The sequence below is a fragment of the Sphaerodactylus townsendi genome, linkage group LG03, assembly GCF_021028975.2.
Source record: "Sphaerodactylus townsendi isolate TG3544 linkage group LG03, MPM_Stown_v2.3, whole genome shotgun sequence".
Taxonomy (NCBI): Eukaryota; Metazoa; Chordata; class Lepidosauria; order Squamata; family Sphaerodactylidae; genus Sphaerodactylus; species Sphaerodactylus townsendi.
In genome coordinates this window covers 23,648,603-23,675,125 of record NC_059427.1, presented here as the reverse complement: position 1 = coordinate 23,675,125, position 26,523 = coordinate 23,648,603, and the positions used below count along the sequence as shown (strand labels likewise).

Sequence of the window (26,523 nt, the reverse complement as noted above, 5' to 3'; positions counted from 1 at the left end):
TGTGAGAGTCCCAAGCAGATAGACAGATATAACTCAACAATAACATTTCCTATGTGAGCCTCAATGAAATGAAAAGAGGACATTTTTGTCTGCAGGTGTCCTATTCAATTGAGCTTGCAATGGAATGTGACCAATGAGGTTCAATAGTCACTGTAACACCTCCATATTTTATGAACAGCTGCTCCATCCCCCCCAATAAAGACACATTCAAATAGTATGTTGAAAAGACGTGCTCATCATTCTTAATAAACAACTAGCGTAAGAATACATAAGAGAAACAGGGTGGTATCTTTATATGATACACAAGTGTATGTTACAAGAATTCCATCAGGCACAGAAGCCTCAAAGTTTTAAGGCCTCAACATCAGGCCAAAAAAGTGTGGTAGTTTGTACTTAACATCTAAAAATGTCACTTAAAGTCTTAATAGAAACTGATTTTTTTTCTTCTTCTTATAAATCATAATTGCAGTTCACTCTCCTCTCCTCTCCAGGACGTATCAAGTGTCTGAGCGAAAGAAAACTGCAAACTGCCCCTCTGTAGGTTAGGCAGGTATCCACTGTTTTCTGCTCTTTCCAGGTGAATGAGCTCCAAGACATAACAGCCCAGCCAGGCCAAGTCTCTCAATCAGGTTCCCCCCACCCCGCAATTCATAAGATGACCCAAACTCAACCTACAGCACCTCACAGCTTCCGGAGAAAGAACCCAGCCTCGGTTTGTCCAGAAGGCTGATGCAATTGGGTCAGATACACGATGGGGAGGGTTCTCTGTTTAAACAGAAGAAGCCTAAAAGGGCTTCGTAACTACACCAATTAAAAAAAAAACTTAGGCATCTCCTTTAGTGTAAAAGGCTGTACAGTTTATCCTGGCCTCGTCCCCCCACCCCCCTGCCCACTCCCACCCTCTTTCTGAGCTGGCAAGGCTGCTTAGTGCATGGTGCTGACATTTGCCACGGCAATAGCTTCCTGGATCTCTCGTATCACCAGAATCCGGGTAAGCATCTGATCCATTTGTTCTCGGCTGATTGGCTGGATGGAATACCAGATAGGGCTGTTGGGAGCCACCACTGGCTCAGGGGTCAAATAGAACGTGTCATTCCGGCCTTTCACACTCTGGGGACTGTGGAGGAGACACAAAAAGAGGTAACAAGTTACTATGATGGTTGTTTTAAGACTTTTCCTTCTCTAGTCCCCATTTCTCCCAAATCACCAGCCCAAATTATTAAAATTCCAATAATGCCCTAATAAAATATTTAAATAAAAGAGAACAACCAATACCTCAGCATAACTCAATGCTTACTATGCCCAACATGAAATTTCCCACTGACCACCCAAGTCCTTAAGAAACTGCCTGTGGAAACAATTCGGCATTACACTGTTTATTTTAAATTAATAAAGTAGATGGCTCTCTCAACATCTCTTAGCAGGGCATTTCACAACATAGGATGCTACAGAAAATGTTCAGCAGTACCATGCTGGCAGATTTGATCTCCCCAGGGCACTTGAATGTAGCGGGGTACTTGCATGTTGCGGGGGCGGTCTAGAGGTGTGGTTGAGGGAGGAGCTGACATTAGTCAGTTTCTACCCAGCAGTTGGCTCAACAGCGTCATAGTTCAAGCCTTTGAACATATGCCATCTATTCGGTGGTACAAGTCCATTAAGGCCAGTAGAGGACTGCAGGGAACATTTTTGTGTTTTTTGCCATCCCATGCTGTGAGAAAGCCCTCTTAGGAGTGATGGGGTGGAGCAGTTGCATTGCTGGATCCAGTGCTTTGACTGGGGCTGCCAACCTACTTGCGTGACAAAACAAAGATGCCACAAGGAACTCTATTAGGAAAGGTGATCATGCAGGCAGGAAAATCCTAGGCCATGAAGGACTTTAAAAGGTAATAACCAGCACTTTGGATTCAATTTAGCCTCCAGTGAACATTTTAAAAATAGGTTTCACCATGTACACAACACTGCATTTCATTTTGTGCTAGCTGAAGTTCTCTAGTTGTCTTCAACAGCAGACCCAAGTATAGTGTATTACAATAATCTAGCCCTGAGTTTACTGTAGCTTCAATCACTGCAGCCAAGTAAGCAGAGTCCAAATGCTCACTTCTTTCTCCCAGTTCACAGGATTCAGTTCAAGATGATAAAATGCATTTTTGCTATCCAATTCACATGCTTCTCCAACAGCATGAAGCATAGCTACATCAACCAAGGTTGGTTTTGCCACATCAAATAGGGAGCAAGACACCACCAAGGATGTCATCACCAGTTCTCTCTTGTCTGCCTTTAATTTTAGCTTGCTAATTCTCAGCTACCTGACCAGGGCTAGGACAGATTGGCTCAGGACACAGACTGAAAGCTCTGGAGACCCAAAGCAGTATAGCAGTGGATGTCATCAGTATATTGAACTCACCCAACCCAAACAGCTATGGACACCTTTTGCTAATGTCTGCATATGAAGTCTGAAAAGCATCAGGGAACTGACTCACTGCTGATTGGGAGGGATCAACTAGGAGTTGGCTGTTGATCTCCCAGGACTGTGCTGTTCTTGTTGTACTTGCATACAGCGAAGGTTTGAGATGGAGGAATCAGAAGCTAACTCATAGCTGATGAGGGATTTTTCTTCTCTTCCATCACCTGGTTTCCCCCATTTGTCACACCTTGTAAAGATGTTAAATTGCAAAGTAAGATGCAATGTGGCACCACCAGGAGAGAGTGAGAGAGAGAGAGTGAGAGAGGGGGGGGGGACCCCCCAAGAGAGGCTTCTTGAACAAATGGATGCAATTACTGTCATGCCTCCATCAGATATGCCACTGGACACACTTGGAGGCTGAAAAAGTACTGAAAAAGAAAAGTTCAATTTGAAGGGGGAAACACTGCTGTGTGGTTATTTTGCTGTAAAGCAGACTAATTGTTGAAACACTGGACTGCAGGACTAGAGCAGAAAGTGTAGCAAAACATCTGTTTTGCTGTTGGGTAAACAATCCTAAACAGAAATAAGTATCATGTTATTAATGGGGTTCACTCCCAAGAAAGCGTCCTTAGAACTGCAGCCTTTGTTCTCACCACACAAGCGCAGGACTCCAAAGAACAATTGGGGGATAGCTCTCCAAAAAATACAGATTAGAACAAAACAGCACAAAAGCAGAACAACAGGAACACTCAGCCAGCTATATTTCTGTGACTTTGGCCAGGAGTGGCAGGAAGACTCACCATTTGAAGAGGTAGAAATCATAGAGCTTTATAGGACACCTCAAAGGGTTCTCGGGGTTCTCAGTTTGCTCTGCATACATGTCATCTGTAACTGTAAATCAATCCCAACAGCAGGCATAAGAATTGGTTACGGTACAATAGTTATAGTATAACATAAGCAGAAACTGTTGAAGTGATGGGTACATATGTAAAAAAATGTAGACAATTTTTAATATACACTGTTTATTGATATGCTATACCGTTTTTTCCTATTTCACTACTCTGATTTTGAAATTCACAATTACTGCACTGTTTATGGCACTATCCTGGCTTTCCCCCCAATATCTTCTAACCAGCCTAGAGTCAACATGAAAGGCAGACTAAAAATGAAGTAAATCAATAAATACATCAGCGGGTTTCTTGCTGCACATGAACAACTGCTATGTGACCCTGATGGAGAAAATTTCCTTTTTAATCTGTTTGTTTATTACATTTGCAGCCAATTGCAAACCTTCTCAGTCTTCCACTCTGTTTTCAGCAAGGAGGTAGACAGCCTAGCTAATAAAAACCCAGACGAATCCAATAATGGTTGGAGGATAAGATGTCAACTTTGCCCAAAACCATAAGTATGGAAAGGCCAAAAATGTCTCTAAAAAGACAGGAAGGTACGTCAGCAACTGCACCCCTAAGGACAGCTGAATTTGAAAACTGCATAGCTGAAAACCAGAGGTGTTTGTGAACAAGGCAAGACAGGAAAAACCACTTCAACGTAACGGGCAAGATCTTAACTACTGTCAGCAGAATCCTTAGATGTTTGTAGTGTTTCACTCCAACCTCCAGAATTCCAGGGACCATGAAACCTTCATGCAGAGCTGGGGGAAGCTGCGGTGGGGAGAATCACTCATTTTGAACCTTTTATTGGCTATGGAAGAAAGAGGAAGGATTCCCTCACCATTGCAGGTCCATCAATCCACTTGACTATTAATCCACACAAGTCCTGCAATGCACAGAATCTAATTACCAAGGATCAGGAAGGACTGTGGGGTGAAGGGGAACACAGCAAGGATGCACATTCCCTCTTCCTGTGGTAATAAGTACTTATAAAGCACTGGGCCAGATACTGTTGAATACATATCATACATGTCCAATTTTCCCATTTCATTGATATGTCAACATTTTAATTAAATCTACTACTACATAGATCTAATGTCATATAAGAAAATACCAGGAATTACTGCACTGAAATCTATGTAAAACTATTTTTGTCTTCAGAAAATGGAGGGGAGTGGGAGCAGTATCATTAATAAATCCCAAATGTAAGACTAGCAGGTCTTCTAACTTGACATGTAAAGAAGAAGGGACTCCAAGAAAACTGGGTGCAAACCACCAAGGGTTTGACTGGTGATCATGATCAACACCTGAAACCGTGTCAGCAGCTCTACATGCTGCTATGTACATGCCCATCTGTTTTGCTTTCTGATTGTGAAGATAAACACAACAAACAGGTAGGATTTATTCTGACCTTGCTTACTAAAATATTTGGACTAGATATAACAACTATCTAAAAAATGATACTGGATGGTCCTAAATTATTCCAATAATGAAGGAAGGATTAGCAAGCTAATGAACTGCCCCTACTTGTTATAAGCATTTTATAGCTTGGTCAGAATTTTTGTATTTTATAATTGGAAAAATTGTACTTTATAGTAGTATTTTAATAATGCATACCACTGAGGAAGCCCTGTTGACCAAATAGCATCTGGGCATTTACAATGTATTAAAGCTTGGTTAATTTTTTGCAAGTAACCCATTTTCACTCTGTCTATTATTAGGGTTTTTGCAAACCTTAAGAGCAGAGCAAACCAACAAGAGCTGCCATTTCAAGCAAGATGACTCTTTTCCTGTTAGCGTCTACCTTTCTGTCCTGCCTGGTGTATGCCAAGAGCCTTCAGATACCGGATACTTGTACTCTTATCCTTGGGATTGGAAGGATTCTTCTTAGTCTGCCTCAAGACCTTTGAGAAGGCCAGCTTCATATGCTGGTCTACTGTTTTCAACAGGAAGTATCTAAGCAGCAAGCAGGGAAAGAAAACACACACATACACACTTGACAGTTAAAGAGGCATATTAAACCTTACGGGATTTTGTCCAACAAAGGGAAATGACCTGAGCTAAGCAAGGCTCATCATTGTCCAAGACTTGACAGTGCTTATTTTAATGAGCTATTTATTTAACAAGCTATTTATTCAGTAGATGATGACTGCCATAGCACTTCATAGATTACACAGTTCAAGTGTTCATAAGCAACAGATCTGTTTAGATGGGCACAATGTAAACTGAAACTATAATTAGACAAATTATAGGAGAGACATATGTTATCCATGGCTTTTTTGTAGCTAAGTGGGACCTCCATGTTCTGAATACCCAAGCACCAGAGGTATTAAGGAGGGAAGGAGAAGAGGATCGCCATGACACGCTACCCATGAGCTTCTAGACCAGGGATGGCCAACCTATGGCGCTCCAGATGTTTATGGACTACAATTCCCATCAACCCCATGGCCAATTAGCCATACTGGCAGGGGCTGATGGGAACTGTAGTCCTTAAACATCTGGAGTGCCATAGGTTGGCCACCCCTGTATTTCTAGACATTGGATATGCCAATTCTGAAACAGAATGCTGGACTATCTAACAGTGGTTATAGTGTCAAGCTAGAATCTGCGAGACGGAGGTTTAAACCCCCACGTGCCACTGTTGTTGGGTGACCTTGGGCCAGACACACTCTCGACATAAACCATCTCACATGATTCTTGTGAACATAAAATGGAGGGGAGGAGACCAATATACACTCCTCTGTGTCACTCCTTTCATCAGAAAGAAAGCGGAAGCATAAACAAAGTTTTAAAAATATAAATAAAATAATGATTAGCACTTCTATCATACTTTGAAGAGTTCAAATGGCTTCACACAAATAGAAATACTTGCAACTACCATGTCACTGATATGCCCAAACTGCAGATTGAGGATTAATGCCGAGAAGAAGCAAACTGGCCTAGGCCACCTTCCAAGCCCATGGAAGAGGTGAGATCTGGGGACTCTATGGTTCACAGCTTCCATTGCAACTACACAACACCAACTCTACCTGTGCTTTAGCCTAATTTAACAAGCATATTTCTGTTGACAGAAGCGTGCATGCACCCACACACAGAGAGTTCCTTAATCCACTCCATTTCAAGCTACTGCAAAAGTTCCAGCGAGGAAACGTTTCAATTAGTACATACTTTGTGTTAAAGAACATCAGAGTAGTCAGCAAGGTGGCTGGGGAATGAGCTCCCAGCTGTTTGCACTCCCACAACATCTCTTCTGTCACATGACTGGGAAGAACGTAGCCTGTAAAGACCAGAAGACAGTGCTAACAAATAGGAAAACCAAGAAACATTTCCAATTAACCACTCCAAGATTTCTTAGAAGACAAGAAAGCAGGCTGAATTATCTTCCAGTTGTACAGCAGTCTGCTCAGTGACATGATAATCCGTCATCCAAGTCCTTACAATGATCAGAGCTCAAATTTTAGCCAATCACATCAAATCCAGTCATTACTCCTCCTCCTCAATATTTAGTATGTAATTGCTTTCAAATGTTTTGTGTTATCCTTTGAAACAACACTGCTAGATTATTCTCAGCTAATACTGATTTGCCAAAGGAACTCATAGTTCAGATTACATTTGAAATTATTTGGATCACAATGTTGTGGTTAAGAACATGAGCTATCATAAGACCAAGGAAGAATACAGCTCTGTTATTGCGGGGGTGGAGGGACTGAGACCAAAATAAATTAGTTTGATATAATGGAGTGCATAATGTGTACCTATACTCAACTCCATCCACACTGAACAAATGCAAGTATGTGCTTTGTGTTATAAATTGGCATAACTAGAAAGGGGTAATAAGGAGTTGTTCAGCTGTAGCTTTTGATAGTTGTGCCCTCCACAGAAAAGCAAAAGCACTCCCAAGTTTGCAAGTCTGATTAAAAATTCAGTATCTCCCTTTAAAGGAAGTCTGCCCAATTAAAGAACATTCTTTAGTAAATGCCTTCCAAGAGAATTTCCAATGGCAGCTATGGTCAAACAGTGGGCACTGAAGCTGGTCTGTTGATTGAAAGACTCTTACCAAGAGGAGTAAGCCGGGGCTGCACATCTTTCAGAACTTCATGTAACCACTCAGTGAATCGTATGTAATACAGATCAGAGAAAATGTCATCGACTCGGCCATTTTCAAACAGATACTGCAAGGAAGAGAAGCGCACTAAGATGAGATAACTTTTTTCAAGGCACTTCCTCATTCTGGCATCATTTGTAGTGTAAAATGAAAAACAAAGTATTTAAGAGGGTACTTAACACAAGAGGGTCAGGAAAACTGCATCCTCTGGTAGGGAGACAGAGCAGCCACATACAAATATACAAATAAGCACTTTCTGAATCAAATCACTGTCAGTGAGGACATCCCTTTCTCTGCTAGATAATACTGTTTTCACCATCAAGTCAAAGGTGACATGGCAACGATGTGGGCGGGGTCAAGAGGGCCCAAAGATACGGCCCCCTGGCCCCCTCCCGGCTTCTGCCCTTCCCAGACCCTGGGAAGGGAAGGAACTGGCCTCCAGAGATGGGGAGGGGGGTGGGGCACTGCCCCTCTCACCCTCTCCCTCCTTCCATCCCCGTAGCCTGGCTTCTGCCCTTCCCAGACCCTGGGGAGAGCAAAAGCGACTGCCAGCCTCCGGAGATGTGCTTTTATAGGCATGGAGGCCAGGGCTGGGGGAATGGCCTCGACCCCAGCCTTTGTGCCTATAAAAGCACATCTCCGGAGGCTGGCAGTTGCTTTTGCTTTCCCCAGGCTCTGGGGAGGGCAGGAGCCGGGTGGCGGGGAGGGAGAGAGGGGGCCACGCCCCCAAGCCCTGCCTCCAGGCACGGGGTTGGGTCCCCTGGGAAGGTTTGTCTCTGGGCGCCATTTCCCCTCCTTACGCCTCTGAGTCCACCTTCCATTAAAGTGCAATTGCCAGTATAGGTTCCCTTTCTCACAGCATCAAGCTAAAATGTCTGTGCACTTTTAAGATAAATGAGATAAATGGATTAACTTCTTGTAATAATATATTCAACATGACAAATTTATATGCTGTCCTTTTAAAAAATTGACAGCAGAATCACAGAAAAGGGCTTCTGTGCCAGATGTGTGTAAGAATCTTTCAGATGATAACATCTGTTGCTGCACTCCACCCGAATGACAGCCTGCAGAAAAAAACCTCCATACCTTTTGAATGCAAAGGAAGATATAGTACAGAACGTCTGGATCATATGGCTGGCCTTCACTGTTGCGAGCTTCACGAGTCATTAAGCATAGCCCATAGTTCAATTCAGCTACAGCTGAAGATATAAGATCCTCCTGAAATCTCAGCAGCTGGCGCCCTGCAAACCATGGCACGAAATATAATTAATTAGCATTTTTCAGCGTGTCTGTTTTCTCAGACTTGATTAGTCATTCCCCCCTCCCGTCTACCACTTTTTCTGTAAACCTGCTGCTTTCAAGCAAGATTCCTTCCAACATCTGGTATCAGTTGGAATGCCCTAAAATAATTCAACATGCTCTTAAAACCTTGTCACCATGCAAAGAAATGAAAAAAATTCCCAGAACAGAGAACTGGGTGAATAGGTAGGTTTCACATATAAACACAATGCCACACCATGAGTAGTCTTACAGGCATTTTCCAACCAAATAATGCCCCAAAGCTACTCCAAGCCCCTGGGATTCAGTAACCCAAAAAACTCAAAGCAGGAGAACAAAGGTCCCTTTTGTCTGAAACACAGTGAAGAGTGTTGCCGTGCACAATACTCACTGCCAATTGGTGCAAGCCTGTTCAGCGACTCTTTCTCCAGCTCTGCATTTTTAGTCTGTGCCCAGCTCTTCCATACTTCCAGTCCCTCCTCCGGTTTGAGCGAGTGCGGAAGCAGGAGTTCAGGTGAAGGCTGAGGCTGTGGTTGCTGCTCAACTTCAGCAACCTGAACAGTTTGAGCCTGTTGAAGAAAGCCACTTCTAATTATATAAAACGTAGCAGAAATAATAAAATGTCTCGTATTGTTTTGTAGTCTTAACAATATCACCCTCCAGAACTCGCATGCCGTGCCACTTTCTTAAGAGTTGATAAAGGCTTGGTGTTTCTCCACAGTAATTCTAACACTCGATAGCCCCCAGTGTGGATATGCCACATCTGCAATGGAACCTACTCCATGGTTGTACACCATGTCTCACATTAATTGTAAACATGTGTCCTGAAATAAAACTGAAAAGACTCCTGTCTGAATATGAAATTCACTTGTGCACCAACTTGTGTGTGTTCGAGTGTAACCCAGTAAAATTTCTCAAAATGCAAAAACTATTTGCTAATACTACATGTAGTGCCATTAAATGGAACATCCCCTTTCTACAAGTGAATCTAAGGTTCATCATCCGCATAGCTCATGGGTAGGGAACCTGCGGCTCTCCAGATGTTCAGGAACTACAATTCCCATCAGCCTCTGTCAGCATGGCCAATTGGCCATGCTGGTAGGGGCTGATGGGAATTGTAGTTCCTGAACATCTGGAGAGCCGCAGGTTCCCTACCCCTGGCATAGCTCATGGGATGTAAGAAAGTGTCTGTAGCTTTGTAAGATATTCTCAGGTTCAACACAAATTATTTAATGAATCTACTCTGGCCAAAAACTTAATGAATCTACTCTGGCCAAAAAAATGGCACCAAAAAACATCAAAGGCTACCATGGATATTCTTCCGGAATGCTTACAAGTGTCAAGGATGAAAAGATTGCCCTCTGCTGAGAGAAACCTGACCACAGCTTTACAAAACTCAATTGGTTAGCAAATGCCTTTTCTTAAGGTCACTGTGCCTTCAGTTTACCAGGAGCTCAAGGGCAACCTTTCTGACAGCTTCCATACAGGTAGTCCTTGTGCCCAAGTGTAGCACAATGTAAAGATGCCCTGCCAATCACAATGACATAACTTTCAATACCAAACCAGGTAGTTAAACCAGTTGGCAGTTGTAACTCTCATATAAAACCCAAAGGAAGGATGTTAAAATAACCGAGGTTCTAGGTACATTTTGAAATCAATCCTAGATTCTGGCAATAACTGTGAACAAAATAAAAGATAATTGCAAGAAAAATGTTTCCTTTTTGTTGCTTATAAGTATCACCAAACTCAATTCCAGTGAATAAAGATAGTATAACAGCTTTACTGCAGATCACCTAATTCAGTTGATATCTACACTTGCAGAACCAATGTACCAAACAGTCTGGAAATGAATACATTGAAGAACGCATGGAAACCCAAGTGCCTTTGAGGAAGAATATGGATAAAAATAGTATATCAAAAAGTCTTCCAGCATACTCTGAGCTCCGACATATTTATGACTGCAGCATAACAATAAAAATACGCAAATTAAGGGAATGCAGCATACTGTACCTTCCCTGTCCTCTCTCTTTTTTGGGAATAAAGCACCCTCCTATGATTACCTGAGAGGGGCTACTTCCATATCAGACACTCAGCAGTAAGATGTTTTCCCTTTCAGCACCAGGAGGCAGTAGAGGGGAAAGGAAATGGGTGGGAAAACAAGGCACCCTACAAGTAAAAAAGCACTTAACCACAAAAGTGTCCTTGGGCAGGTGACTTCAGGGTGCTTCGTTTCTGAATAAGGTGAGGCAGCAGTGGAAAATAAGGGGTTCTGGATTCATGGGAAAACATGCAGGATGTTCCAGCTTCAACCCCTGACATCTCAAGTAGCTGGTGTCTAGAAAATACTCTGCTTGAGTAGCTGAAGAGGAGCTGCCAGTCAAAAAACACTATGTTGAGCAAAGTGGGCCAATGGGTCAGTCCCAATGGAAGCACCTTCATTTTTTCAAAATCCAATCTGCAGATACACTACAGCTACACATACATTAGACAGAGCTCAACAGTATGCTCATCTCTGTGATCCTCTTTACACACACACACCTATACCCTAAAATTGAAAGCAATACTCCAGTCCAACTTTCCAGCATCCTTCTCTTCCTTTTCTTCCCTGTTTTTATATAATCTGTTTTAATATACTAATAGTTGGTTTCATGTGAGTTTTTTCCTGTTTAAACTCTGAGAATTAACTGCATAAACAGAAGATACTATAGATCTCTAAAACAAGCCCTACCAAGAAAAAAACAATAATCCTGATGGTAATGCACCCTTGACCCCAACACCAAAGGTTATAAAGTTGCCTGATGTTTTAATGGAGCATAACTATTGTATGCATGTGTTTATTTGAGCATAAAGATTTCATTAGACATCTTGGTTTAGTTATATTTTTCATAAGCTGGCTGGGTTAACACCACAATTAAGGAAGCATTCCGGTAGGTGTTCATAAATGGCCAAAACATTTATTATGCAAACTCACACAGGAATGCATGAGGAATTATTTCCTTTTGCAGTTACAAACTTGTGTCGGCTGAAACTACCTTTTGCTGAAACCTTCAAAGTTTAGAGCTGCCATGATCTGTGAAGGCTGAACGATACATTTAATAGCTTTCTCCAAGTACAAACATACTCACAAGAAGAAAACACCCATTGGTATATTGTTATTCCCTTTCAATTTAATAGTCAGATTGGCGGTGAAAATATTTTCTTCATTGGAGAGAGATATGACAATAGAAGCAATGAAATAACACTTTCAAGATCATTCCTGAGATGATGACAAGTAGCGAAGAGGACTTTAATCAGGCTTGCAGGCAGTCAATTATCCCTGGTAAGTAAAACTGACCTACAGACTTTTGTAAACTGGAAAGCCGAAGCTTCCTTCTTTGAGGCAAATGTACCACAAAGGAACTTCACAGGTATGTCTGGACAGACAGACTAATGGTAACTGTTGTGGAATTATATGCCCAACTGGTTTTCATTGGATACAAGCACATATCTTCAGCTCTGTCCCAATCAGGATTTGTTTCACATTAATCTAGGGATTTCCCTCTGAAAGTTATCTATTAAATGTTGCACAAATTTAAGCAGAACTCAGAGAGACAGAAGACCGGACACTCAGACACCCCCCCCCCCCAAGTTTCTGGGGAGACTACAGGCAGAACAAAGAAAAACAATTCAAGTCCAATGGGAATTCAGCCACACAATCCCAAGAAACAGAAATCTTGGGGAAGATGGGCCACATGTTCCAACATACAGATAAAACACCAGCAGCATTAAAAACAAAACAACCAAAAGGGCTGATGGTCAGGGATATTTCCCATGTTGTCTGTCCCCCAGCAGTCCCACCTGACTCTTGAGAGTAAAGAGTGGGACTTGTGTGAGTCAAGAGGTAATAACATGAAGGGGGAACATGAAAAAAATAGTCTTCCCACCCCTTCCATCAGCTGAATTGCCCTGACACAAGAAGACAACTCTGCCTCCTCCCCCCTTGACATGGTAGCTACCCAGCCAAAGTATCATGAACATCCTGTAACCCTGGTAACCAGCTTTCCTGGGGACTGACTGAACTACTGGGGGTTAGAGATGTGGGAAAGCATCCATCCCACAATTTTCAGTATGAAGCGGTGCTAATCCTTCAACATGATCAGTTCCCTAATACAAATGCTCTTGGCAACAGAAAGTAGAGATGGCATTCAGGAAGTAGTTTTGCTAAAGGCAAAGGTGACAAGTACAGGTTCCAGTAACTCTAAAACATGAGCATATGTAATCTCTGGCGTGCTGTGAAACGTCACCTTAAAATCCTCCTCCAATCCTACTGGTTGGTAAACTTACATCTCTTGGAAACAGACCCTTTAACAGATACACGAGAAAAACTATACATACCCTTCCAAAAAAGAAAAAAAAACAAAACAAGACACAGACACATTAGTTTCTGCTTTGCAGCTATCACAGTATTGCCACACTGCATTTGCCAAAGAGACCCAATCAAATTTCATGTTTTAAAAGTTGTTTAAAATAACAGCAAGAAAAGTTATGGTCCAAGTCCAATAATTATGACCAAAACAAATGTTTAGATCTCTGCTGCAGCCCTCCCGAAAAGTCACTCTTGAATCAAAATATTCCCAGATACAGAGTGGGATGCTATAGCAGTGAAACCTGCAGAAATATGCTTCCCTGTGAAATCCAAGATAGTAGTTAATTCCCTTTTTCATCTATTCATGATTTAGAAACTGAAGACTGGAACAAGAAATCTATATCAATTCTCCTTTCTCCTGACAGTAACATCCTGGAAAGGACTATTTGCCTTCTGTAACTATGTACAGTGTTTAATCCCATAGATTAATGATTCTTGCAACATCAGCATTTCCTGAAACACAGAAGATATTCTAGCTTTCATGGGGAAAGTAACATGTTTCATAATATGCAGGGCAGTTTCTCCAGAAGGGTATACTGCTGCAAGCGCAGATGCGGTTACCCTCAAAGACCTCTGAACACTCCCCCCACCCCATTACTTCTACAACAACATCCGAGGCTGCCCATCAAAACATTAATGATTCTGCAATCTGAGCATCAGCAGGCCATCACAGGTAATTTCACGTAAGAGCACACTGGCAAGAGTTCCAATAGTGTCTTTTACACACAGAGAGCAATTGGTCATTCCCCATATTCTCAAACCCTCCACAGCACAGACACTTCCCTCATTTTACTTACAGCACAGGCAACTTGCAGCTGTTGTGGTTGCTGCTGCTGCCCCTGCTCTTGTGGGGTGGGCTGCTGCTGCTGCTGGGGGTCCCATATATGCACTGTTTGAGCTGTGTTTTGGTACGTCCCCGCTACAGCTTGCACTGCCACCGGAATGTGGATGTTGCCGTTCATAAACTGTGCTGGGAAAAGGGAGTTGGCAAGGGTTTGCACCACTTCCTCATGAGAGTTTTTCACTACTGATGTGCCTCCCACCATCTTATCCTTGTCATCTTCCAGCTTCACAGTGGCCAGAGCTGTTGGGGAGCCACTGACATGGACGGCATTGTAGGCCTCCTGGGGGATAGCAATGTGGGTTATGTTTTGCTGTTGTAGGTCACCACGGGGTTGTGCAGAGTAAACAGGGATGGTCCAAGTCTCTCCAGTAGGGCTTGTTATGGTCCCAGTAGCACTGTACAGGTGGGCGCTATCCACCGTTAACAAGTCCGGCCTTAAGGACACGTAACTCTGCTGCTGGCCCTGGGGGATGGCCAGGACTGTGGCAACCGGCTGCCCAGAAATAGCATACGAGACGGTAATAGGCATATCCACTTTGCGCTTCTTCACTGGCTGGAGGACGCTGGCTGTGCTGATCCTTCGCTCGCCTTCCCGTGGCGAGCCCTGCTGAGATGGGGGAGGGGAGAGCGCCCCGACCGTCTGGATCTGGATCTGCTGGCCCCCAGCGATCGCCTGCCCCGCTACAAGCTGCGCCTGGATCTGCTGGTGCTGTATGTGCTCCTCCTGTATTTCTGCACCCTGGATTTGCTGAGCAGTCTGCACTTGTTGCACGTGGATCTGAGCCGCCTGCAGCTGAGAAGGGCTAGGACTCTGAAGCGCTTGACCCTGTATTGTCTGGGAAGTCTGCTGTTGTGCCTGGCCTTGGATCTGCACCTGGACCTGTATGGGCTGTTCCGAAGTTTGGTGAACAGTGAGCTGGGGAGAAAGCTGTTGGGTGGAGACTTGCTGAGGGGATTGCTGAACCTGAACTTGCACCTGCAAGAAAAGGGCTTGATAGTTAGCTTTCTTGGACATAAATAACTCTGCACCAATGCCTCTGATCAGGCCAAGGAATTCATATGTATCAGAACCTCTCAGAGAAACATGCTATATTTTCCAAGCAATCAGTGATAGGAAGACTGAGGCAATACAGTTTTGCTACAGTCTTTATTGTGGCTGTGTGCATGGGGAGGGGGATAAAGTACTTACCAAATTTGTCTCAAGAAATAGACAAATTGTAACCAATAGTTGGAAGTAGGTTAAGGTGAAGAGACTCCACATTTCCTCATGTAAATACAGGACATGACAAAATAGGTTTTTAGACATAACATGTCTTAGAAGTCAATCATGAGGCTAACAAAATCCAGCAGGGACTTCTGACTTACTCCTGAATAATTTCCAAAATGTGGTGTGAGATGCAAATATTCTTAAAATGTTTAGAAGCTGCAACAAAGCTATCAAGTACAGCTGAAGTAGACATTTGTCCAATAAAGTAATGTTTAAAAGCATGTTTGCTTTACCTGGGTTATAGATCTCAAAAAGGCAGGTTTGATGCAGAATTATCAATGCAGAATTCAACATTTTCTTACGGACCCATTCATTGCCACTAATTTTAAATGGTTTTACCCTTGTGCCTAGCCTAAGAGACGATATTTAACATGTAGATTAAATTGTAAGAGTCAATATTAATTTTAAAAGTATTTTCCTATCAAGGGCAAACATTTTCAAGTGGCTCTCTAAGTCACCTGGACAAAAGGGAACAGAAGGTCTTATACAGAAGCTGCATAGGTAAGCTCCCCAAAGCAAACCATATTTTCATGCTGTGTTTTCTGAGGTGCCAAAGACCTACTGTGCTTTATATTAAGACAGTTTGCTTCCTGTATTCAGGACAAGGCTCTGTACTGTTTGAGTACTTTGTTGCTTTTGCCCAGCAATCTTCCTGTGCAAATTTACAAACAAGTAGAACTGGGAGACAGAGGTGGTGAAACTGGTTTGAATCAAGTCAACTGCCACCGGAGGACTAACAGCAAATATCATGTACCAAATTTTTGTTTCTATCCTGTTTTTTGGTAATTATCTACTGAAAAAGAGGAAATACACCTTTCCTGGTACCTTCAGGATTAGCCTAAATCCTTCAGAGACAGGGAAAGGAAAATAGTTTGCTTTACTTTTTATTAAGATAGTAGGATCAAACCGACATGGAGAAATAGGGAAAACTGATAAAACTTTGCTTCCAAATTTTCTGCAACTCTTTGCTCTATGTATTCCTCAACGCTGACGAGGTCAATTGCCCTGTTATGTTCCACTGTTCACCACACTTGCAATTTTCACAAACTGCAACAGACTAGCAGTGTTAGGATAACTTTTGCCCCAACTGCACTGAATGAGAAACTTTTAAAAGCATATAGATGAAAGTGAAAAAATACTACACTTTTTATTTCCTTTACTACTGTTCGGTTCCTGTACTTTAAATGGCAAATCAAAAATATTTTTTTCTTTATTCCTGGTGATGTCCATTCTAATGGGCTTCTAAAAAAACATTTTAATGTGTTATTTGGGGTTCACTTCACCCCAAGGCAGGTTAGTGAAGTACACATTTTATTAATTGAACCACGTTTAAGCCAAAAAGATGATTCCACCTTGCTGTCATTGGTATTTCTTAGTCCAATATGGTATTTCTTAGTCCAATATGATTATCAACATGCAGGCCGCACAAGAAAGTGTTCCAGAAACCCACAAGTACTTTTCAGATATCTGAAAGCCTATTTTAAAAAGTGTGAAGACTGAGAAAGATACAACACAAGACATGTTGAGTTACCTCTTGATTAAAAAAATCTCAACCCCCTTAGCTTTGAATTGGAAGAGAAATATGAATTACATTTGTGTGTGGAAATCCTGTGCCTCAAGGGAAAGGGACTGATCAATGCCCATTGCATAAACCATGATGGATGAAATTGTTCTGCTCCTTCAGAACTTAGGCAGATTCCAAAAAGGCTAAAAACAGCAGTGTGAAAACGATGCAAGATGGTTTAAAAAGGTGTAAAAGGGTTTACACTGTTTTCAAACCACTGTTTTTGGCCCATGTGGAATCTGCCTAAGTTTCTTCCAAGTTCTCATCACACAAAAGGTTAAGGCTGTTTTAATGGCAGTGCAGCAGAAATCTCTTCTTATATTAATACCTGATCTTTCACATACCAAGATCATTATTACAGATGTTTGTTTAAAAGTAAGAGCAACCTTCAGAGAAAACAATTTCAGCAAAAAGTCTTCAGCGCAGGCTTGCAGACAGATATTTATGCCTAGGCACTGTTGAACTTAACAAAATGTCAAGGGCACCCAAGTTTCCTGGACAGTATTTTTCTAAAGCAAATAAAGCTCTTTGAAGCAGGTTAAATGAAAGCAATATGTTAACAAAACTTGGGCGGCAAGAAACTGCTAAGTATTTTTGAATCCAATTCAGTTTTTTACACACACACCCTGCGCCCCCCAAAAATCAGTGCTAGTCAATTCTAAGCCCACATAAGAGTTTGAGATGCAGAAAAGGCATCTCTGCAATAGGTTTCCAGTGTTCTGCTCTACTTTCTAAAAGGAAGCTTATGGAACACAAAATGTGACTTTTTCAGGGGTAACCTCCAGACCATTAAAATATAATCCCATGATGCTCGCCATTTTGCTTCACTCTAAACTTCAGGAGACATATTTTAATTCTGGAAGGCTTTTAGCATTTATCCTGGACTTGATCTTTTAATCTGTATTGTTAGTTTTAGTGCAGCTGCCGATGGTTGGTTTCACCACTGATCTTCAACACTGTAGCTTTTATTGATTTTCAGCTTTCTATCAGAGTTGATTTTTCACTGGCTGGCTGTTGCTGTTTTAGGTTGCTGCACACTCTCACACAGCTTTGCATTTGTTTTTAAAATGGAGCATTAATGATTACATTTGTTGATGCAATCCACCCCAAGTATTATTTATAATAGAAAGACAGGATATATATTTTCAAAACATGTACAATTTACCGTGGTCTTGGAAACAGATCACTTTATCCTGCTTACTTTCAGATGTCATGGCCACAAAATGTCCAGTTACCCCACGTTACATATTGGAGATATGGCAGAAATTAGTAGCTGAAAGTCCAGCTTGTAGAACATGGCCTACGAAGAGCTGCCACATGGCAGCAGGAGTTCCAGTGCCTGTATTGACAACCCTCCTGGCACTGTCTTCTCCAATGGCAACATTTTAAATTAAGATCCTCTCCCAGACAGGAAAGCTACACACTGTTTCTGCAACATCTTAAATCAGAACTGGGGCTTGAGCCAGGAGCATCATTTATTTATTTATCATCCAAAAACAGTCGCTAGTGACTAGTTTTGTAGGCACCCCCATGAGCAGGGTAGGGGCAAACACAGCTCATTGTCTGAATATTCATCAATTAACTGGCTGGCTGGGCAATCTGCTTGAACATCATGAAAAGGTAAAGGTGAGACTGGCAAGGTTGGATCCACTATATATATAATTTTTTTCTACAGCATATTATAATGTTATATGTCTGCACCTCTCATAGAGTTATGCTCTGGCAAGTTTCCAAGCCATGAGAATAAACCTGCCATTTCCCCCCGAAAATGAGCTGGTACATTCTGAAAATCAACAAATGCCTGGGTGCTTCTTGTGTGACACAATGGGCTTAAACATTGGAACATAAAACTTGGAGATGAACACTAACAGACACAAATTTGAGGAGTTACATTAAGCCATTTGTTTATAACAAAGAACATACTCACCACAACAGACATTGTCACATAAAAGACAATAAAGTTCAAAAGAGAAGTTGAGACATTTTGTGTGAATGCACTCCCAATTCCACAGAGGGAGACTATGGCTGGAAACTTAGGGCACCTTTACTCTAAAGATGGTTGGGGGGAGGGGGGTGGCGGCAGCATTTTTCTGATAATAGTGCTTCAGGAGTTGTTTGCTGCTCTTTGCTGGGATGGACTAGCACACTTTTAGATACATAATTATTTGTAATAGGGCTCTGTGGGTTCTCAGGAAAGAAATGCAATCTATTCCATCTGTTATAGCCAAACAGAAAACTTTTCTTATTGCAAATGTATATGCACTGCAGAAGCAATTTTAGCAGCAAGGAGATTGAAATAATTGCTTTGAATCAGGTTTTTATTTCGACTGAACAAAATGTATATAGCTTGGTTCCATGTAATAGCAGTATTTAGAAATTAAAACTTTATTACAAGTATGGAACAACTTTTCTTGTGCCATGGATCTCATACCAAAGTTCATAAGATTCCCAGGTGGGCTCCCAACCAGGCACTGACCAAACCCATGAAGGTTCAGCTTCAGCAAGCTCTACCTCACCAGCTTTTGAACTGTCTAACAGGACAATATATAGGCATACAATTCTATATTGTTTTAGTGAATGACTATGAAATGAACGTTCCACATTCTGGACTGAAAACCACATCCCTGCACATTCATGCATATAATAAAGGAAGTCATGAACATAAAGCATTATTACCTGAACTTGCTGGGGCTGCTGCACCTGTATCTGCTGTTCTTGCTGGGTTTGCTGCTGGACACTTGTTGTAACAGGACAAGCAAGTTCAAGCAAAGATCCAGCCACCTCTGTGCTATCTGTATATATACAATTGCCACCTTGCTGGTATATCATCGTGGTGGTAGCAGCCGTCTGCTGAAACTCCTGCAGGGCTTCAGGACCCTTTGAAGCGAGGGAGTCCAGGAACTCCTTCATCCTATGCTGAGGGACTGAGCGCGCTTTAACACGGATGTATTCTTCAAAGGAGATAGCGTTCTCCAAGGAATTATTCATATTGCAAGGTCCTCAGGATTCCTTAGAAGAGAAAAATAAACAGGTATTAGCCTCCCCCGTAGTTTATCATTTGCCTCCATGGCAGATATCACAACAAAGATGTTAAGTCATTTGCTTACAGGGGGATTTTAACATATTAGGTGCCTTATCAGGTTTGTGCAGTGCTTCAGCTATTTAATACCACCAGCTAGCCTGTTGAAAAAGTTCTGCATAACAGACATGGGCTGCGATCTGTTAAACTTCCCTAAACTACAAAACACTGTGTGATCTTCCAGAACAAACTTGAACTCAAGATCCACTCACAAGACAAATCAAGTGATCAAAACACGCATTATCATCTGATAGATAAAATCCTACAGAGAAATAGCAGCAGCTCAGAAAGTCTTTCTAATCCTGAAATACTATACCGCCTTTCCTCACAAATCCTTCTAAACCAATTCTGCAATACTGCTTTTCAAACGGAATGACATTAATCTACCCCATGTATGCTGAACACTCCAAAATGTCTATTATATGGCACATTTGAAGAGGCTGTGGCTGAAAAACACATCTCCATTTGCAATGGGAACAAATGGAAGTCTTCTCCTAGAATACAGAACCTGAACTGCAAACTGTAATTTGTTGCAATATCCAATCAGCTGCTTTAACAAACTGAACTTTATTCGAGCTTCTAAATGGATACGTCACAAGAAACCAAGGATGACTGAAGGCTTCCTGGAGTGCAATTTTGGGACTGCATAAGATGCTGGAAAACGCACAAGCCTGAGAATTTCCTCTGCAATGAGAACAAGCCAAAGGGGAGGAGGGAGAAACACATGTTCTCTACCTTAAGGAGTCTTTCCCTGCCCCTCCCCACAACAGACACCTTGTGAAGTAGATGGAGCTGAGAGAATTCTGAGAGAAAAGGGACTGGCCCAGAGTCACCCAGGAGGCTTCACATGGAAGCATGGGGAATCAAACCTGGTCCTCCAGATTAGAATCTGCTGCATGTAACCAGTACACCTAGGGCTGAGGGGCACTCTGTACAAATGCAGCAGAATTTTGTGTTCTTGAAATCATTATTTCCATTTCTGCCAAGAAAATAATCAATTATTTTGTGCAGGGACCCTGCCACACCCAATGCTCCTACCCCCTAACGGCACACAGATATGAGCAGGGAGGCAAGCTTGAAAAATTGTGTTGACTACAGAGCGCCTTGTGTTATTTTGCAATGGTTACCTCATTCTCAGTGCTTTGACCTAATGACCTGAAATGAAGGTTTCTGTATTAGACAAAAAAAATAGAAAAGACCAGCCTCAACAAACCACAGGCATTGAACGATGTATGTTCATAAACCAAGGCAGCAGAGTTTTAATGCTTGCATAATCCCTTGCCACCTACTGGTTCTACAGATCCCAATTACCATTCAAATCCACGTTAAAAAGTTCCAGATTCTTCACACACTTGAATATAAAATTACATAGACTCGGAGCTCTCTCAGCCCCACCAACCTCACAGGGTGTTTGTTGTGAGGGGGGAAGGGCAAGGAGATTGTAAGCCCCTTTGAGTCTCCTACAGGAGAGAAAGGGGGGATATAAATCCAAACTACTCCTCCTCCTCCTCTTCTCCTTCTTCATTATTCTGAGCACAGAATGTTTCTGTATTTAAAACTGAGAAGTACAAGGTTAGGTACATAACCCTGTGTACAGCCCTGATTAAGGCACTTCTCAGGCCTTCTATTTCTTGTTTTAGATAGCAGCTAAGTATTCAAAATTATTCCTAGACCTTAAGAATTTCAGATAACGACCTTGTATTGTCACTAATTCACATTATTTATGCAGAATTTAGCTTCTCTTGGTTTAGTGTACAATACAACCTTGCAAGTATAAAGGGAAAGCACCATTTTACAAGGCACAAAACTCTGATGGGAACACTGTAACTAATTTACCAAATAATTTATATGCAAAAAAACCACTTACAATATTACAGATAAAAAAAGAACACCCGTATTATAATAAATATTGAGATAAAAGTTAGTTGTTACAGTAGTACATGTAGTGAAAACGCACAGCATCCTGACATTTATTCACAATATATTTATTCAACAAAAGAAGGCTGCTTGAAGTCATCATGAAGAAGTCATATTTTGCTCATTATGGCAATGAGCCTGAAATATTTGGGTTCACATATTGTTTTCTCTTGCATTCAGCACCAAGGCCCCTTCCGCACATGCAGAACAATGCCCTTTCAATCTGCTTTCGATCCACTTTGCAGCTGGATTTTACTGTATGGAATAGCAAAATCCACTTGCCAACAATTGTGAAAGTGGATTGAAAGTGCATTATTCCGCATGTGTGGAAGGGGCCCAAATCTGAGGAGTTCCTAGACTAGGAAGTCCTCAAACTATCTACAACGGTTTAATCTCAGTTTAGAAACCTGGAAGGGGTGTAGTGTGGCACAGGGGTGAAGAGTGCTGGACTATGATCTGGAACCCTGAGTTTGAATTCCCAGTTGTTCCATGAAGGGAGACTTTCATCCAGTCATACTCATAGCATAACCTAACTCGCAGGGTTGCTGTTAAGAAAAAATAGAGGAGCAAAAAGAATGATGTAAGCTGCTTTGAATCCCCACTGGGGAGAAAGACAGGGAGTAAATTAATTATTTTAAACAAATAGGCAAGAACCAAACAGTAATTTGTTGAATGGGTCTCAGTTTTGAATGTCACAACACCAGGGAGTCCACAGCATAGAGGCAGAAGAAGGAAAGACATTCTGAGGAGGAAGGTTTGCAAACAAACTGCAGTTTGCAATATCTGAATACACGCTTAGTGCCCATACCTTGCTACTACAGCAGTTAAAACGAAGGCTGAATTCAGACATTTCAGCAAGCGGCAACAGAACCCCAACTGGGCATGAACACAACCTCTTGCCCTGGGCCTGCTCCTCGCTCCTGCCCTTTGTGCATGAATCTTTTCCTGCCTGATCAACAACCAATTGATTGTGCCATCTGATTCCAGTCATGACAGTGAACTTGAGCTTGATTAGATCAGGAAGCTGTGTGTTGAGCTTCATACCCAAAGGGAGACATGAGAAGTGTGCACGAACACAGCAAGAAACCGTTCATACCCGACTGCGGTTTAACTGCAGTTTGCCACAATGTCTGAATGTTGTGTAAAGCTTGAAATTCCAGTTACTATGGAAATCAATGGCCAGTGTATTGTGCCCTCTGTTGCCCTGCACAACATGGTTTGACAAACTTGCTTGAATAAATGTTTAGGGACTGTGCTCTATACTGCAGTGTACGGTTTATTGCAAGCAGCATCCTATTTATGTATATCCTGTACCATTTAACGTGTTACATGAATACATATGCTATGCTTCAGTTCGTCTGTCTTCTAAAACCCTAATTTATTGGTTGCTAAACATTCCTTTTTACTGTACTGGCTCACTATGCCTAATCCACTGAGCCTCCAAGAGAAAGGCGGACTACAAATAACATAGATTTGGGTTTTTTTAATCAAGTAGGTATGTCAGGCCCCACCTGTGAATCACTTGGAGAAACATGTTTGTGGCCACCCTGTGATGGTTCCTGTACTACCAGTAATGTCTGCAACTTCCACCCCTGTTGTTATAAAAAAAGGCTTCTAAGTACAAAAGCACCACATTACTTATGTAATTTGGACCATTACTCTTTACCTGAAATTGCTGACTGCAGAGATTGGGGGTGGGGGGGGGTGGGGAGGTGGGGGAGAAGATAAACAATATTAATCAAAAACAACCTTACCTTGAATTTAAGAATCAGTGCATTGGCAAAGGAAGATAATGATTCAAGATTAATGGCAAGATCTGTAAACCAGTAAATACAAAATGACCCTGTCTACCTTTGGCATGAGGAGTCACTTTAAGTGAGCATGCAACAAAACTATTAAAAGCCAATTTCTCCTGGGATCAAGTCTCTGGACTAAGCTCACATCAAACTCAGTGATGTATTCAATGAAAGAGATGTTGTTAATTCTGCTTAACTACCCTGCAATGTTCCAGGAGAGCAACTTAGTAAGTTCTCCTGCTGCAAATGTAGCCAATTGGTTGGTTCAGAGCAGGGGGTTCCCAGAGAGGACACCTTTTCTGGAGCCCACCAAGTGTGTTTAGGAAGTGGGTGGGGACAGGTAGGGCTTTCACCCAGCAAGGCTTCTGATTCACTATTAGAGATTTGATTAGCTGTGCAGATTTTTAAAAACATTGCTTTTGGCGGCAGTTGCTACCACAACACAAAGATCTACACTGCATTACTGATGTTAAATTGCGGCAATCATTTTCTGACTGCTCTGCCTCCTGTGGCATCCATTTTGTTGGTGCGCCCACCACCCGGTGTCAGAACTCCAAATAGATCTGCAGGCTAAATAAGGTTGGGGACCCTTGGTTTAGAGTTGGACCTCTGAAAAGTGTTTGGAGAAAGATGGCGACAGGCTAGTACAAGTGTCTGCAACCTGCGGCTCTCCAGATATTCATTGACTACAAACCCCATCAGCTCCTGTCAGCATGGCCAATTGGGGGCTGATGGGAATTGTAGTCCGTAAACATCTGGAGAGCCGCAGGTTGCAGACCCCTGAATAGCAGCAGCCTGTTCTGCTCCTGATTTTGTTTTATCCAGTTGGCTTTAGTTTATTTTAGTTACCCGCATTGTTGGATGAATCCTATAGTTACCTTATATATAGCAGTAATTGCCAGCATGGTATGCAACTATGGGATCTGTTCAAACCAAGCAGAAAGAAGAGAGAGAGAGATTACCAAGGGAAGTATGGAATCAGGCAGTTCCTATGGATCTATTTCTCTTTACCATCCTTATTCCCTGGAAGGTGTGCTTGTTTTTTATCACAGTCCATACTTTCTCATTTATTCCAGTCACCTTGAGGAGTGGCCTACCAAAGCGATTAGGAAGATTCTACTCTGCAGGTGCTGTTCGCTAGTGGGGTATGAGCTAAGATCTGGTATCATCGGGTAGGGTGTTTTGTTTCTTTGGAAAAAAAATAGCCAATAAAGTATATTAAGATATTGTTTATCACCTTGAGCCCAAGATAGGGAAAAATCAACATATAAACCTTTTTAAAATAATTTAAAAAGTACTGCTGTATGTAAAGCATAAATGAACATTTGAAGCTGTTTTATAGTGAATCAGATCACTGGTCCATCAAAGTCAGCACTATTTACTCAGGCTGGCAGTAGTACACCACTTTGCAGGCAGAGGTCTGTCACATCACCCACTAGAAAAAGAAGAGTTTGGATTTATACCTTGCCTCTCTCTTCTGTAAAGAGGTTCCAAGCAGCTTACAAGCTCCTCCCCTCCTCTCCCCCACAACAGGCAGCTTGTGAGTAGGTGGGACTGAGAGAGTTTTGTGACTAGCCCAAGGTTACCCAGCAGGCTTCATGTGTAGGGGCAGGGAAACAAATCCAGTTCACCAGATAAGATTCCACAGTTCATGTGAAGAAGTGAGGAATTAAACCCAGTTCTCCTGATTAGAGTCTGTTCTAACCACTACACCAGCGGTTCTCAACCTGCGAGTCGTGACCCCTTTGGGGGTCGCGGAAAACACATATTTTCAATGGTCTTAGGAACCGAGACACCGCTCCTCTTTGGCAGGGGGTCACCACAACATGAGGAACTGTATTAAAGGGTTGCAGCATTAGAAAGGTTGAGAACCACTGCATTATACCATGCTTTCAATTACCTAATTTTTTTTCAACAGGAGATGCCAAGAACTGAACCTGGAACCTTCTGCATAAAAACAGATGGGTCAACCACGGAGACACAATCCCTCCCTTCAATAACATAAAACGCTCTAACAGAACTATAAAATTACATTTCATGCACATGAAGTCCAATGGCTGTAAGAATACAATATACATTGTTGCCAAATGTATATGGAGAAAAAGGACAAGAGAGTCATGCCAGGCATTTTCTTTACAGCTTACTTACTGTAAAATTGGTGTGTATGGCCAAAATATGTAAAGTGGGCCTACTCGTTGGGAAAATGACTAGTAAGTTAACAAGTAAAATCTGTTCTATTTAAGGAAAAATAATAATGTGAAACATCTATCTTATCTTAGCTTCTGAGTTTTCAAACTGAAATGTTCAACACAAAAAAGAATTATGACTTTTCCAATGAAGTTTCCAGTTGGCAGAAATATTCTGGCTCACTTGCTGTGCACAGCAGAACTAATGATGCTATTCCCTTTGCTACTGACCCAGTAAACACAATTTCCCAAGAGCAGGGGGAAGATTAAATCTAACATCTTTGACACACCAAAAGCTAAAGGGACACATTTGGCAGTGCTGGCTAAAAATCAGCCAAAACAGCCTCTACAAAACACAGTTTCACTGTCATAGAGTGGGATAATGATGATCAAATTAGTTGTAAGCCTCATGTTAGAAGGAAATTCTACTGTAAACCCTAAATGTGTTCATTGTTAAATCCCACTTATGGATCTATAATCAAGTGTTAACAGAACTATTCAGATTCTGGAGCTACACTGCTTTCAAAATCAGCGCCTTCTGGAAACAGAATATTTTTACCCTGCCACTGCCTTTGCACACTGAAACGAATATGTGAGTTACAATTTGCTTAATCACTTCATAAGGAATGGTGCCATGACAGAAACTGGAAAGCTCAAAAATCCACAAAGACTGCTAAAAAATTAACTGTTCCAATCAGACAGCACATTAGTAAATATGGGAAGCTCAATTATTATTATACTAAGAAATTGGTAACATTCCAGATATTTCTCTCATGTCTGTGAGTATC

At 41.8% G+C, this 26,523-nt stretch overlaps 1 protein-coding gene across 4 annotated transcripts in view; it reads right to left on the bottom strand.

The window, feature by feature from the left end:
* Nucleotides 1-215: 215 nt before the first annotated feature.
* Nucleotides 216-26,523, bottom strand: part of QRICH1 (glutamine rich 1) — a 30,451-nt gene continuing 4,143 nt past the window's right edge. For all 4 annotated transcript variants that reach the window (XM_048491668.1, XM_048491669.1, XM_048491670.1 and 1 more), the window contains exons 2-10: nt 19,434-19,766; nt 13,880-14,902; nt 9,069-9,246; nt 8,486-8,640; nt 7,352-7,466; nt 6,463-6,571; nt 5,099-5,250; nt 3,205-3,295; nt 216-1,117 (exon numbers count right to left, since the gene is read on the bottom strand). In XM_048491668.1, the coding sequence (XP_048347625.1) occupies nt 925-1,117; nt 3,205-3,295; nt 5,099-5,250; nt 6,463-6,571; nt 7,352-7,466; nt 8,486-8,640; nt 9,069-9,246; nt 13,880-14,902; nt 19,434-19,745 (2,328 nt within the window). In that variant the 5' untranslated portion in view covers nt 19,746-19,766 and the 3' untranslated portion in view covers nt 216-924. The remainder of the gene's footprint in view (nt 1,118-3,204; nt 3,296-5,098; nt 5,251-6,462; nt 6,572-7,351; nt 7,467-8,485; nt 8,641-9,068; nt 9,247-13,879; nt 14,903-19,433; nt 19,767-26,523) is intronic.